This window comes from Dryobates pubescens, chromosome Z (assembly GCF_014839835.1).
Source record: "Dryobates pubescens isolate bDryPub1 chromosome Z, bDryPub1.pri, whole genome shotgun sequence".
In the NCBI taxonomy this organism is placed as follows: Eukaryota; Metazoa; Chordata; class Aves; order Piciformes; family Picidae; genus Dryobates; species Dryobates pubescens.
Genome location: NC_071657.1, coordinates 121741145 through 121754748, shown reverse-complemented (window position 1 = coordinate 121754748; position 13604 = coordinate 121741145). Strand labels below are relative to the sequence as shown.

General features: G+C 39.9%; 1 protein-coding gene across 3 annotated transcripts in view; it reads left to right on the top strand.

Moving 5' to 3' along the window:
• MET (MET proto-oncogene, receptor tyrosine kinase) overlaps positions 1-13604 on the top strand; it is a 94143-nt gene that overhangs the window by 48331 nt on the left and 32208 nt on the right. For all 3 annotated transcript variants that reach the window (XM_054178394.1, XM_054178392.1, XM_054178393.1), the window contains exons 4-10: positions 622-756; positions 2148-2321; positions 7664-7824; positions 8955-9057; positions 9286-9422; positions 12328-12492; positions 13343-13442. In XM_054178394.1, coding sequence (XP_054034369.1) covers positions 622-756; positions 2148-2321; positions 7664-7824; positions 8955-9057; positions 9286-9422; positions 12328-12492; positions 13343-13442 — 975 coding nt within the window. The remainder of the gene's footprint in view (positions 1-621; positions 757-2147; positions 2322-7663; positions 7825-8954; positions 9058-9285; positions 9423-12327; positions 12493-13342; positions 13443-13604) is intronic.

Genomic DNA, 13604 nt, shown 5'->3' with positions numbered 1-13604 from the left:
ATCGGGAGGAGTCAGACCTCCAGATGCCCAGACGCATCTTGCAAAAAAACTTGCTTACAGCAATAGCTACCTTGCTAGCTCTGAGAATCAAGCTCCATGTGCTTAAGAACTCTGTAGCACTACTCACAGTGACATTCTGCACCTGCCGTAGCTTTGTGCTGGCCTCACATGCATCAGACCCACTTGATGACAGAGTTTGAAGTTTACTTTTCAAATTGAAGGACCAAAGTGAAAATAAATGGAAATGCCTTTGACTTTTTAAGGTCTGGGGAGTTTTAAGATTCTTCTAAATGCGCAGGGCAGACAAAATGACCCATCTTCTTTTTTATTGTTGATTTATAAATATCTGAAAGGATTATAAAGCATGCAGTGCCTACTTCATACTTTAATAAATACCCTGTATTTTGGAGATCCTCTGACAGCCATGATTTTGCTGTGTTAAACAAAGTAGATTTTATAGCACTTTAATCAAATCATGATGGAACATTATGCAAAATATTATGCAATGTAATGCAAAGTAATTAATGCAAGCAGAGAAGTGGTAGGAACGTAAGACTGCTGAGCAGCAAGCATTTGTGTCACACATTGCCTGCTGATTTTCCTAATTTCTTTCTTTTTTAGATAGTGGTTTCCCGTTCAGAACCCACAGCTCCACATGTCAGCTTTCAGCTAGACTCCCACCCTGTCTCTCCCCAAGCTGTTGTCAAGAATTCTTTAGCAGATGATGGCTATACCCTGGTAGTGACTGGGAAAAAGGTGAGTGGCTCATAATCTAATCATTCTGTTCGCTGTGTAAACCTGGCTTCAGAGCAGCAATTTTCAGTAAGAGCAACTATTCATGCTGTTCTTTATGCTTTGCATCCTCCCAGCCTTGCCATTCCCTTGGGAATACTGGAGGTGCAAATTTCCTCCAAGATTTTTTTTTTTTTTCCCTACTAAACAAAACAGCCTAAGATTGAGAAATGTTCAAATAATGTAAGAGCTGTGATATAAACCAACAAAAGCCAGGAAATGCAAATTTTAAGACTGAAGCCCTGTCCTTATTTCAAATGCTTGCAAAGAAAAAACTCACAATGGCTTAAGAAAAGAATGGTGCTCACAGTTTCCTGGCTTTTGTTCATTCGTGTCATAACATAACTTTTTAAGGAGGGGTGTGTGTGCAAGAATTACATGGGTGTGTTTAAAATTGAAATCCAGCATTCATAGGTAAGGTTTGAAAGTTTTTTTAGCATGTAGTCTACACAGGGTTAATGAAAGATTAAGAGTTGTCATAAATATGCTACTGTCATGAGCAGATATGCATTATAGAATAAGTTTAAGGCATCAGCAGATAACATTACAGATAATCCTAAACTGTAAAGGTAAGCAATAATTTGACCCCTTGAGTTCTATAAGAATTTACAGAAATACATCAGCCATTTTTAAAGATGGTTATTAATCATTTACTGGAAATGTACAAGGGATACAAGGATAATCTTCCAGAAGATGTCCAGAATAAGGAAGCACCTTATGGAAGGTACCGAAGTGTAAAGTATGATGTACTTACACAGTAACATAATTAAATATTAATTTTAATATCTTGACTAAAAAGGATTGTTATATATTTAGAGCTACTACTATCATAACTATCCTGGTGTTTAAAAGAATATAAATTCTAATTCATATTTTAGGTATAGTATAAGGGTTTTCCATTATAGGTATTCAAGAGTAAGTATTGGGCAGTGATATGCTCTAAGTGTGTCACAGATATTAACACAGCTTTGCAAAAGTTAAAATTTTTACAGCTGTATTAACTAGGACACACTGAGATACACTGTTTTTTCCAAGAACTAGTGCAGAACTGGGGGGGAGCATGCTGCTGTTTTTCCTTCCATCAGCAAAAAAATGCTACCTTGCTGTAAACACCAGATGCTGGTAGTAACTATATAACATTAAGATGCCTTTAGGATTTCTCCCAAGCGAATTTGAAATCATGTCAGTTAAATTACTTATAAGATCCTATAATTACTGAGCGAAGGAGAAGTCGAACTGCGACTCGTACATCTGAAATCTGGGTAACACCACAGTTCGTTGCATAAATAGTGATTCTCCTTGCCACTTTGTGTATGTATTAAAAGGGTCTGTGCACCATGTCTTTCCTTCAACAGATAACAAGGATTCCACTGAAGGGACCAGGCTGCCATCACTTCAGGTCCTGTAGCCAGTGCCTGCTGGCACCTCCCTTCATGCAGTGCGGCTGGTGCAGTCAGCAATGCCTTAGGTCTTCTGAGTGCCCCAGTGGCACATGGACCCAGGAGACCTGCTTGCCTAGGGTTTATGAGGTAAAACAATGGATGTCTCTTATTTTTGTGAGGGAAGAATGTGGTCTGCATTCTGCAGACATTTTCTGTTTATTTTTATGCAAGTATGATAAATTGTCTGCTCTCCTCAACTTCCCCTGGGCATCAGTGTCCATAAAGCCTCTGGCTGGATGTATATACTGTCCCTGAATGCTGCAGGCTCAGGTACTCACAGTGGACAGCTCTGCATGATCATCCTGGCTTGCCATGGATGAACCTTGGCCCTGCAAAGCACTCATGATGAGGAAACATCATGGCTCTGAGCCACCCTGGCAGGGCTCTGACAGGAAAAGCCAGTCACACAGAAGAGTACCCTTCCTCTTAGACCATTCTCAAAGGAGAAGACAGCTGCCACAGCCTGACCTAATGCAGGATGTTTCTGCCCCCTGTTCCTTATCTGTCCCATACTGGACCCATTGATGGAGGAAAGAGTGGTGGTTACCTGTGGGGGAAAGTCTCTCTCTCTTCATTGCCTGTACTTTGACAGAGCTGTGAACCAAAACTCCACCCTGAGTGAGCTGTTTTTTCATAATCTCATCCCCTGGCTCCTTGTTCTTATGGGTCCACTTTCCACTGAGAACGAGCCTGTAGCTTCACCTCTCCCTGGGATATGGGACAGCTGGAGGCTGCTGCCATCCAGCCAAAGCCCATCAAGGGTGTGCAAGAACAAAATCTTACAGATGAGCAGAGTCACACTGGCTCATTCCTGGTTTAATTTAGCTATGGTTAATGCAGGGTTCATACTGGCTGGCTGTACGTGTAACTGAATCATCCCATGTGAAGTGTGACATAGCTGTGAAGGCAGAGGTTTTACAGGGCAGTAAAGGACTAGAAAACTGAAAGAAGGACAAGCATAAAACTTTCTGGTACTATTTAGACCCATTTACCTTTTTTTTAGTACATTTAAACTACACCATACAGTTAAAAATACATTTTCCTTTATGGGCCTACAGCTTATAAATGGAGATCAAACTCTCAGAGGGAAAGAGAGAAAAAAGGGGGTTTTAAAATAAAGAATGTATTTCTTTAATCAGGCAGATGATTTCATGTGCAATAACCTTCTAAAGAGCAGACAGGTAAGACTGCTAATAATTTAGAAACACATTCACCAAGTGTTCTCTTTCTTTTCCATGTTCACCTTTCAAATACAAAATTTGGAATGAACATAGAGAAAGTTCCATGAAGCATTATAGGAATCAAACCCAAAATGGATGGAAAGGGGGATGTGTGTGTTTGTCTTGCCTTCTATTGCTATTTACCTTTAGTCAAATGCAATGTTGAAAAAATGCTAATGTGAAGAGTTTACTTTCCTTTTATATAAAACACATATATTACAAAAATGCTATACTAGATAACCATGTAGTCCCTTTTTTCCTTTAGTTTGTATGAGACTATGAACCCTTGATTCAAAGGAATACACTGAGAATTAGTCTTGATGTCTTTTCATACACCTCTTCAGGCCCAAGCTGCTCACTTATCCTCTACATCTTGTCTTTCCTAGGGCTCAAGCACAAGTACCATCCCTTAATGCTTTGCTCTTGGCAAAACTTTACAGCAGTGGCTGTGTGTTGCCATGCCTCTGAAAAGATTTTTAAGGCTCTCAACTGCTTAGTTTCTTATTTCCAGAGCTGCTGAGCTCATACAGGCCTCTTAAATTTCAGCAGTTTTAAGAAGCAAGTGTCTGAGCCCATACAGAGAAACTTAGACCAATAGGTGCATCCCCAAGGCCGTCTCTACAAAGTCACTAGGTGACTCATTCAGGGTAGCATACCTTGAACATGGCTGCAGGAATGGGGCTGGCCAGGTGCTCTCCTTCCCCATGTGATTCAGCTCTGTCTGCTCAGCACAAGCCCAGTCTACCCTTGTAATGAATATGGATCTGTGGCACTGATGGATCTTAAAGTGAAATCTCAAGTTACGTTTGTAGAAGTTGCTTCTAGAAGGTTTGTAAGAAAAAAAACATGCAGCTGAGTACTTAAATCTCTTTGGATTGCTAGCTGTTAAGATAGATTTCATGCTCTACTGGACCATGACATTTCACATTATTACCGAAAAAAATATAAAACAGATTATTCATCATCTTCTGATCTGTCTTTAAACCCATATGCATAAAATATGAGAAACAAGCTTGGTTTGTTCTTAACAAACAGAGGATGACCTGCTTTGCATAGTATCTGAAATTCAGTCTGAACACCTTCCCCCTCTATTAATTTTGCAGCTTTCAGAAGGACAGGTTGCTTGAGATTTGTCATTTGATCACTTTAACCTGAGGGGAGCACAGAGCTTCTCTGAGTGTCTGATCTAATGGACAGTATCTTCAACAAAGTTTTCCCAGGTTATTACATAGAGTGGTGTACAATGGAGGAAAAAAACGACCCCCCCCCCAAAAAAAAAAAACAAAACAAAACCAACCAAGCAAACAAAAAAAACCAAAACAAAACCACAAGACTTTCATCTCAGGATGGATGGCAGAGAAGAAATCTAGCATTTACCTGGTGAGCCCTGCAAATCTTTTGTCTTTCTGCCTAGCTTTAAGCACTTTTCCTCGGAGCTGGGGGTGGTAGGGCTCAGTCCCACACCCCAGCCCTGCAGGGAGTGCAGAGCTCCAACTCTGCCTGGGCACCTGCCATGCTACAGATGAGACTGGCACCAGGCCTCATCCCTTCCACAGCCTTGCTCCCACCCTGCACCTCAGCACTGTACCCTGCTCCCATCCAACACCTCTGCCAACATCAAGGCATGTTTTGTCAGCCTGGACAAGCAGTGCTAGAGGAAAATTAAGGAACTTGAGGGAGTGTCCTCATGGATCACTTGCTGGAACTAATTGCAAGCATCTGCTTGTGGTGTTCATGTTGCGATGAAAGGTGAATGGCATAAAAGAAGTAACAAATTGGTCTCCCTTTTGTTGCTTTGTTGTGATTAAAAACCTGCCTGTTTAAGTTGGGGACTGTGCTGGAAATTTAACATCGTGTCTCTTAATTGAAATGAATGGGCTGTTGAAACTGTAATAAATGGATACTTTCTTCCAACAATTTATAATGTGTGTGGATATTAGCATAATGACTGTCAACATAAACAAAAGAAAACCACAGTGCTTAACATTTTTATTAAAAGAAAAAGCTTTTTCTCCCTTAACTCAAAATCCAAATTGCTGCAGGGACAACAAAAGGCTTGCAGGAGGACATGCTCCATGTTATCAGTGGAGTTTCCTTACTACAGAGTACTCTTGAATCCAGAATATCATAGTATTTAGAACTGATTTGGGTTTTGCTTACTTTCTGCTACTACTTGTGCAATGTAAGCACACAGAAGTTACCTACGTATACTTCAGTTCAAAGTCCAGGAGGTCCACTGTTCATTCCCACTGATTCTCCCAAGAACAAGTCTGGGAAACCACATTTGAGTTTCAGAGGTTTTTATCGTACAGAACAAATGAATCAAAGATAAAGACATGAATAAAACCACACTGGACCTATTTCTGCAGGACTTAAATACAAAAGTTTAAGATTTTGTTTATTTTTCCTATCCACTCAGAGGTCTTGCCTACTAAATTTGCTGGCAGAATGCAGTAAATACTTAATTCTCCCTCAGTTAAGGCTTCTATCACAAGTCACTTCTGGCAGATAAGATGTCTCAAAACCAGTTAAGTGCCTTCAATTTTTATTCTTCATGGTTTTGTGAAGGCTGATTTTAACACCCTTACTTGGCTAACTTAGGGATTACATTTCAAACTCTTCAAATGCCACACGTCAATGTGTTATTGTGCAAAACACTGAGACATCCTGTACCCCCACAGAGCAATTTCAGTTTCTATTAGGGTTTTGTTACTCCAAAAATAGACAGTGTGCTGAGATACTGAGTGGAACAGTTGGATCTGAGGTCAATCCAGATCTGAAATAAAAAACAGCAACAAAAAAACAAAACAACAAAGAAATAAGGGAAAGTTAAACTTGGGAATTGTACAGACTCCATGGGGTGCAGTACTGCTCCACACTCTTAGCTGTAGTGTGGCGTGTCAGGGGACTGTGCGATCATCATTCCTTTCTTAGGGGATTTGTGCAAACGTACTCTTCCTGCATACATTCCCTCTTCTTTGCTCACTGAGAGCTGTTTCAAAGCTCATGAAAATAGGAAAGATTCCTACTGGCTTCAGTGCACTTCATCAGACTCTTTGTCTGGTTTCTAGTGGGGGCAGTAAATTTTGCCATATAGAATATATGGCATAATTCTTTTGAAGTATTCTTTAGCTGCTTTTTCATCTACAATAGTTCATTTGTGAGAGTCTTGAAGTATAGCTACAAGAGAGTTGAAAAGAAATGTGCTGTCTTACTGGATTTCCAGATGAAATAATAGCCAAGGATCTCTCAAACACTTTCCTTTCAGCTTGAAAATTAAGTCAGGTCCTTTGAAAGACAGAGCTGTATTGCATGTTAGGGCCCAAATTACTATCACTAAAGCATTAAATCCAAGACATATAGGCCCTCTGACCACAAGCAAAAATTCAGTCTCTCAGTCTGTGGTTTGTCCAGTGGTTCTGATATGCTTGCAGAATTATAGTACTGTTAAAAGTCCCCGCAAGCCCTCAACCAATGTATTTTTATTTCTCTCTTTCTCTGTCTTTTTATTTTTTTTGAACTGGTACTTCCAGCCAATACTTTTACTGAGTTTTTAAAGATCATACAGTGTTCCTACATTTTTTCCCACCATTGTTATATTTTACAGGACAATTTACAATATACAGAAAAAAAAAGGCGTTTCCTTTGTAGATTGTCTCTGTATTTCTGAGGTGTAGTTTATTTTTAACTCAGAATTAGAGGTGACCAAATGTAACAGATTTAAGGAAAGAATAGCAAAAGTTATGTTAACTTTATCACAGCCAATGTGATACTGGATTATGGTGTCTTTGAAGTTACTTCACTCTGAATCTGACTTTCATCAAGATGACCAAAAAATGGTCATTTTGGGGCTCTTTTGTGTTCAGTATTCAGCTTCTGACAAAATAAGTACATTGTATGTTTAACATGCCAGAAATAAGATGTGAAAGACAAGAACAGTAGGATTTAAAAGACTATTACAATGCACAGCTTGTTCAGTGCCCCTAAACACTATCCCTCAAAGCTTCCTAGTATAGGTTTTGTTATTTATTGCACTGTCAGGGGAAGCTCATAATGTGACAAATGAAAGGTGAAGAACAATTAAGATGAATGGTAGGACATAGGCTACCAGAAGAAATGCTTTTCTAAAATTATTCCTTTGCACATTCTTTAACTGCATTTGAAGTTCAAGAAAACCTGATGTAACTAACACACTATTTTTTTTAACAGATTCTCCCTAACAGTGCTCCCTTAGAAGGCGGGACAAAACTCACACTGTGCGGATGGGACTTTGGATTCAGCAAAAGCAATAGATTTGAATTTAAAAATACAGTAGTCCATATTGGAGGACAAATTTGTGCTCTGGAAGCAAAGTCTAGCAACAAAAACAAGTAAGAAACCTAAACTGGGAATTTTCATTTATACAGATGGTCCTTACGTGGTATGGATTTTTTTAACAACAAAAGTATTCAGCCTATAAGTGTCATTTCTCATTTTGAAATTTCAAACAGGAAACAGTCTTCTGGTTTGCTAAGCTCCCCAAGAAAGAGGGCTTGAAATAGAGATCACATAAATCTAGTTAATACTGTGGGAGCTGTGAAGAATGAAACTATTGAAAGGTTTGAAAGGGGGCAGGCTGGGATCCTGCAGAGCTCAGTTATGTCACCTCCGTCTTTTTCATCTATGAACCTGCTGGTGAGAAATGTGACCAGATGCAGGTATTTTGTCACTGAGAGGCTTATGGCCCTCAGCTGCACTTCTCCTTCTCTTCAGAAATAAGTATTTGAGACAGTGGGATAATGGCTTAAGTTTAAGACAGAGGTTATTTCAGTTCTTATGTCACAGAAGTTATAAGTCTAAAGAAATCCTGTCTCAGTTCAAAGCATGTGACTATCTACTACCAAAGTAATGTGCAAATCGTGGCATGGGTTCTCCCTTCTTATACATATAATCAAAAAAAATCACCTTCCAGAAGTAATGAGCACTCTCCTATCTGATGTTCTGAACAGCCTTAATGCAAACAAAATTACTTAATGAGACTATTTCACATATGAGCTCGTGTAAATGTGATGTAATACATTGACACATGCTGCCACAAAGTTTAAGTTTGATTTTTGGTAATAATTAGATTCATACAACAAATTTGTGCGTATGATCCATTTTTTTCTAACCCAATTGTCTGCCGAAATTTGGCATTGAAGGAAAATTCTAAAAACCAACTCAGCTGTTGAATGGAAGGTATTTGTTTTCTCTAGCATGCTTCCTCCTTTTCTGAAATGTATTTTATATACTAAAATGATCCTCTCTGGTGAAGTACAAACACTACAGTGTTTGTATTGAGTATTAAAGATGACCACAGTTCTTTCAGCTGTTATTTTTAAACTATCCATGACGCACATAGATTGATGATTTGAGTGGTATGGATGCTCCATTATTATGAGTTTGAAGTGGTTCTCTTTTAATACAAAAAGATCATGCCAGAAAAATAATGTAATCTCATGTTTTTTCTTGTTTTCCAAAGGCTGGAATGCACAGTTCCTGCTGCAAAAAATCCAGGTTTTAATATATCCAGTAGTGTTTCTGTTGGACACGGCAAAACAATATTCAATACATTTTCATACGTGGTAAGCACTATGTGTAAAACTTTGTTGTCAAAATTATCTTTGAAATTAACTGGAAGAAGACTCCCCATGAGTCCAATCCAGTGTGTTAATTCTATTTTGCTGGGTTTTTTATTACTACTACATAGAAATGCTAATAAATATTTTAAGATTCTTCCTCTTTGCATTTTGAAAATAATTGAACAATCCACTGTTCTTATTTTTACACCTCTTCCCCTCTTCCTGGCTCAGAATCCTGTAATAACAAGTATCTATCCCACCTATGGCCCCAAATCTGGAGGAACATTGCTAACTATAACTGGAAAATACCTAAACAGTGGAAAATCCAGAAGGGTTTTTGTTGGTGAGAAACCATGCACCTTGAAAAGGTAATGTACTTATTAAAATAATATTGAAATGCCTTGATTAAAATGTTTGGCAATGAAAAAAAAAAGGCAAATGTGCATTGCTTTCCTCTCCCCTTTTACATATTGGACAGCTAATAGAGCAATAAGCATCAATTCTGAATGACATCTTGAGTTTAGGATCACAGTATCACATTATATTATTAAAGGTTGGAAGGGACCTCAAGAGATCATCAGGTCCAACCCTCCCTGCTGAAGCAGGACCACTTAGAGTGGTTGGCACAAGAATGCATCTAGGTGGGTTTTGAAAATCTCCAGAGAAGGAGACTTCACAACCTCCATGGGCAGCCTGTTCCAGTGTTCTGTCACCCTCACTGATAAGTTTCCCCTCGTGTTGAGGTGAAATTTTCTATGTTCAAGTTTGAACCCGTTTTTTCTTGTCTTATTACTGTGTACCACCAAGAAGAGCTTGGCCCCCTCGACTTGACACCCACTCCTCAGATATTTATACACATTGATGAGATCCCCTTTCAGTCTTCTCAAGACTAAATAGCCCCAGGGATCTCAATATTTCTTCACAGGGGAGATGCTCAAGTCCCCTAATCATCCTCGTGGCTCTCCATTGGATTCTCTCCAGCAGTTCTGTCTTTCTTGAACGGGGGAGCCCAAAACTAGACGTAGTATTCCAGGTATGATCTCACCAGGGCAGAGTAGAGAGGTAGAAGAGCTTCCCTAGACCTGCTGAACACACATTGTGACATTGTGAAAGGTTTCTGAAGGAACTACAGTTCCCTAGTAGACTTGTTTATTCTGTAATGCCTGCATTAACCTCATTAAAGGGCTGCATAAAGAAGTAGCAAATCAGCTTCTAATGGACTAGAAACTGCCCATTTCCCATCATTTTTGTCACCCCAAGTCTGACACTCTCAGCCCTCTCTTACATTATCAAGAGCTGCTGTTTATTTAGCAGCTGCCAGTGAACATCCAGTGGGTCAGATTGACATTACTGGTTTGTTCAGAGGGAATTTGCCAAGTGGGAATGTGTATCCTCTGCAGAACAGCAGCTATTTCTACACTGCTAGTGAACAGACTCCAAACCAGAGGAAGCATCAGTTTGGAAGTTTTCCTTGGTGCATATAAAATTGTTTTGAGGATTAAGCTAGAATTTTCTGTGGCTCTGTACTGGTTCCAGTAGGAGCTCAGTCAAGAATGTTTAACATGCTCTGTGTGGAAATGCCTTCTGTCCCAGCCGATAATGTGGAATACCAAGCACACATTCTCTGATATGGCCAGAGAAGTGGTGGCCGTTCTACCATGGTACAAGTCCTGCTTGCTCCTGCTTTCAGGTAAAGTGGGATGGCTCTAGGATTGACATCTCTGTGGCCAAGGACAGAATCTGGCCCACTGTATTCCAGGAACAGGATGTACAACAATTGCTCTAAATTTTGAGTCTTTTCTAATGATTATGGAAGATTGTAGTAGTGAAGCATCACGTCACTGTGGAGAACTTTGAGAAACTATAGCCTATTAGTTAATGTCAAAGTCACAACAGTTCCATTTTATTCTTTGCTGCTAAAAGATTTATTGTATGCTCTTGATCAAATCACCAAAGTCTAACTAAATCAAGAAAGGGATTTAGATATTTAAGTCTGATATTTAATCACTATCGAGATCTTCAGCACTACTGTTCAGTGACTACTTAATAGTTTAGGGTGGCATTTATTGATGCCATCATCTCAGCTGATCAATTAATGGACAAATATATAAACCTTTTGGCAATGATTCATCTGGTCCATTTGAGCTAGCTACTGTAGGAGTGAGATGACAGCCAGCTCAGAGACAGACAACTGCTTTGGTCAGGTGGAGCTCTAGGTATCAAACCACAGTTGAGGCATCCCCAGTATGCCTCTTTCTCACCAGCCAAGCTGTCTAGAGACTTCTACACAGGTCTTAGCTGGTTTCTCTGGGTGGATATTTCTCTGCCAAAACTGCCACCTTTCCCCAGGGTAGATCAAGGGCTAGATCAAGGTGGTAAAAGCATTCAGATACATATGAACAAATCACTAACCTCTATGGTACGCAGAGAACTGTACCTTCCTGGGAAGCTTCAGAAGTGACAGTAAATGCCCCTCATGCCTAATCTGGAGACAATCTCTCCTATCTTTTGGCCTCACTTGGAGGGCTCCTGAATGTGGTTGGGCCCAAATCACTGAAACCAGTAATCAGTTGTTAGTCTTGCCTCTGATGTGATGGGCTCCCTGTAGCCACACTTCATGTGCTTGAAGCTTCAGAATCCTTCACCCCTCTACTGCCCACTCACCCACTGAGCTCAGTGTAGGAGGAGGGCTTCTAGAGTCAAGTATGAGACAGAAAGAAAAAGGTAAATATCCCAGAGATTCTGCTGCTGTATTGGATCCAGCCAGCTGTTTCAAAATTTTCATCTTCTCCTTCCTCCTCCTTGCCTTCTGTCTGCCCCTCAGTAGCACCTGGAGTCCAGCAGGTACATTCCTCATCAACACCTTTGCTTGACGTTTTTAACACAGGGTAAAGCCTGTGGATTAGAAAGAGAAAGATGTTATCCCTTGGTTACAGCAGAACAAGTCGTTCTCCTTAAACCTGGAGCATGCTCTCATTTTCCAGGCTGGAAGAAGGCTTTGCAGAATGCAGGGGTTGATGTGGCTGTCATCAGCACTGGGGAAACGCCTTTCAGTAAGCAAGGTACCAGCCAACCAAATTAAGATGAATCTTGAGCCCAAGCAATCGTATTGCTGTTTCTACCTCACACCATGCTTATGTTACAAAAACGATTGTGCAGTGTGGGACTTTTACAAGTGGATCCCTAGGCAGGACTGGGGCTTGGGAAAGGACAATGTTTTAAATCAAGCATGTTTCATAACACTGACAAGCAAGCCTTCTTCTGTCCTTCCAGCATTTCAGTGAGCACTGTGGAGTGCTACACTCCAGCACAACAAATTCCTCAGGAATATCCTGTGAAGGTGGGCATTGACGAAGCTATTCGAGATGCAAGTGGCCATTTCACCTACAGAGAAGACCCTGTTGTTTTAAAAATTCATCCAGCCAAATCTTTCCTTAGGTGAGTAAAAGTTTCTTACAGAAATAAGAAGAGGAATGAATGAAAGAAGAAAGGCTATGCTATCTATCAAAAGAAATTGCATTTTTATCTCTTATCTGCCATGTCAATTGCTTCTATTATGGGGCAGTTGCAGAGGGCAGATCATTTCCTTTCAGAGGTGAAGAAGAAGGGGGAAGGGCACCTCTTCTCTTTATGTCATTTGACTCCTAGCTACTGCTGGGCGTACCTGTGATGTCCTGCTGAGATACCTACTGTACAGCTAAGTGCATCTCCTGTGCTGCATCTGGACATTACACTGATTAGTGAGGAAAATCATTTAATGTGACAACTCAGCAGTACTCAGGAGAGCAAATGGATTTTAAAACAGCCTAAATCCGGCGCTACATAAATATTATGAATATATATGTATGGTAGTATGTGAGTGTTTTTAAGTGACATATTTATGGTCTCAGTAGCTCTAATCCAAGCCATCTGCTTTTGCCAGAAAAATGTCAGCAGTGAAACAGACACCTTTTTCAGCACCACTGAAAGCAGTAAGTTAGCAAATGCCAAGTACAAGTGTACACCCTCTTTTAAAATGTGTGCATTTGTTTTATAGCCTACCATGCCACAATTTTTAAAACTGCTTTTCTTTTCTTGTGTTTGATTAGTTGTTGCAGCAAGCGTAAAGTTCCTTTCCCAGGAAGGTGATCTCACTGCTCAGAGCTATGTATTTGCATTCACTCGCTATATCCCTAATTCTGGTTTTATGTTGTCATTTGCTCTAAAATATAATTTGTAATTAAGATTATCATAGCAGATGTATCATTATCCTACTCATGAGGTTTTTTAATTTATTTTTTTTTCCTAGTGGTGGAAGTACAATCACAGTTCAGGGAATCAACTTGAACTCAGTGTGCTTTCCTCAGATGGTGATTACTGTACCTAAACTGGGAATGAACTTCTCTGTGGTGAGTCAGTCCCACAGCAAACAATCTGTTATCTTCTCCTCTTGTGGTGAATGGCACAGAACTTTCATTCAAAATACTTTGATTTTTGCCATGAAGATTTGGGGCTTCCACTAACATTCTAGTATTATTTTGCATGTGCTGTTGGTACAACAGCAGGATTTA